This window comes from Penaeus monodon, chromosome 9, assembly GCF_015228065.2.
Source record: "Penaeus monodon isolate SGIC_2016 chromosome 9, NSTDA_Pmon_1, whole genome shotgun sequence".
Taxonomy (NCBI): domain Eukaryota; kingdom Metazoa; phylum Arthropoda; class Malacostraca; order Decapoda; family Penaeidae; genus Penaeus; species Penaeus monodon.
The window spans coordinates 32,065,169-32,066,882 of NC_051394.1; the positions used below are offsets into that span (position 1 = coordinate 32,065,169).

At 40.1% G+C, this 1,714-nt stretch overlaps 1 protein-coding gene across 1 annotated transcript in view; it reads left to right on the plus strand.

The window, feature by feature from the left end:
* Positions 1–312: 312 nt before the first annotated feature.
* Positions 313–1,714, plus strand: part of LOC119577081 (trehalase-like) — a gene marked incomplete at both ends in the record, with an annotated part of 4,084 nt that continues 2,682 nt past the window's right edge. The window contains 1 exon segment of the mRNA XM_037924760.1: positions 313–486. Within this exon segment, the coding sequence (XP_037780688.1) occupies positions 313–486 (174 nt within the window).

Here is a 1,714-nt window from a genome sequence, read left to right on the forward strand (position 1 = left end):
GGTGCATTTTTAAATCGTTTGAAACAAATTTTCCGCTCGAAATCTTTTGTGTGTTAAGTTTTGCTTCTCACCTTTATGGGTTCTTATCCTCATCTTCTTGTGGTACCTCACCGCTGGCAGGCCGCGAGAAAGTATAACATCATACGTCATGCAACACACACACACACGCACATATCCATTTATCTATCTATGCATATCTTTGTGGATCAGAGTGAATACATTTTAGTGAGTGGAGGAAACCAGGGGCATCGGAGAGCACCTGCCGTGACCTCACCTGGATCACACTAATCGCCTCCTGTTCCCTCCTTCCAGCCCCGAGTTCCTGGACAAGGTGGTGGACCCGGAACTGGAACACTGGGGGAGGAAGCTGAACGAACTCTGGAAGGACCTCGGCCGCAAGATTTCAGACGACGTCGAAAGGAACCCGGAAAAATACTCGCAGATCTTCGTCCCGAATCCTGTCATTGTACCTGGTGGGAGGTTCAGGTGAGTCTGGCGGCTCTCGGTCTGGGAAGCTTGGCAAGGGAACGCATGGCGACGGAAAACTTGTATCGCGTAAAGTTTCACTGCAGCCTTATTGGGAATCGGTACAGAGTATGTTTTGGTCCACGAAAAGAGACAGTTGGGCTATCGCCTGGGATTTACAAGTCCGTAATACATCCTTTTTGACAATCACTCTAATGCCCGGGGGAGATAGTTGCAGAACTATCATTGAAGTGATTAAACTAATTTTGGAGAGGCTTCCAGCGGCCAAGGATGTCTGGCTGTGTGGCATGATATAAATAAGTAAATAAAACCTTAGCTTTTTATATAAAAAAAAATCCCTAATTCGGTTTAGTCAGATTTCATTCAAATAACGACGAGCTACAGACCTACAACTTAAATAACAAAATTTTTTTAAACACTAGTTACGACATTCATTTGAATTCCACAGACTATGATTAAAGCCCACGTGCCTTCTTATTTTCTCAAAATACTTTTGAGGTTGCCCATTATTTCTTTTTCTAGCTTTTCTGTAATCTGTCTGTTTCTTCATAAAAAAATTTTGTAAGTGGGTTAACTTTAAAATGTACAAGTTTTACTATACAGTTTAATTAACTTATTGATGCAAGAAGGATATTTGCTTTGAAACAATTCAAGAAAACGCTGTATCACTCCTGGATTTTTATCTAATTTTCTTCCATGAAATAAACAAAACACAGTTCAGATTCATGAATTAAGTCCCGTAATTCCTGGGACGGATAAACCTTTCCTTCCCCGCGTTTATGCTGAACGCAAGACATCATTTTGGCAAAATGTCAACACAAACCGCGTTTTCTCGCCTCCCAAGTGACATGTCAAGTAGGGCGGAGCTTGTGACGTCACCCGAGTGACGCCATAGCTAGCCAATCAGGACACAGAAATAGGTTTCAACTGCGGATTTTTTTTTATTTTTTATTTTTTATTCATTGTCAATATCGGTATAAGGAGCGCAACAAAAATTCGACACCTTTTGTTTAAGCTTGCAAATCTTTTTTTTTTTTTTTAATTATAATGAAGATTACATAACAAATAGGAAAACAAGCACAATGAATAGATAAACTAGATAAAAATCAAAATGGGAGAAACGTTACCTCTTTATAGTTACTTTGATTCATAGGTTCAGAATTTCTTGTTGAGCAGTTGTCGATTTTCTCCTTGTACCGACTAGATTCACATTCAGCCTGGACAAGCT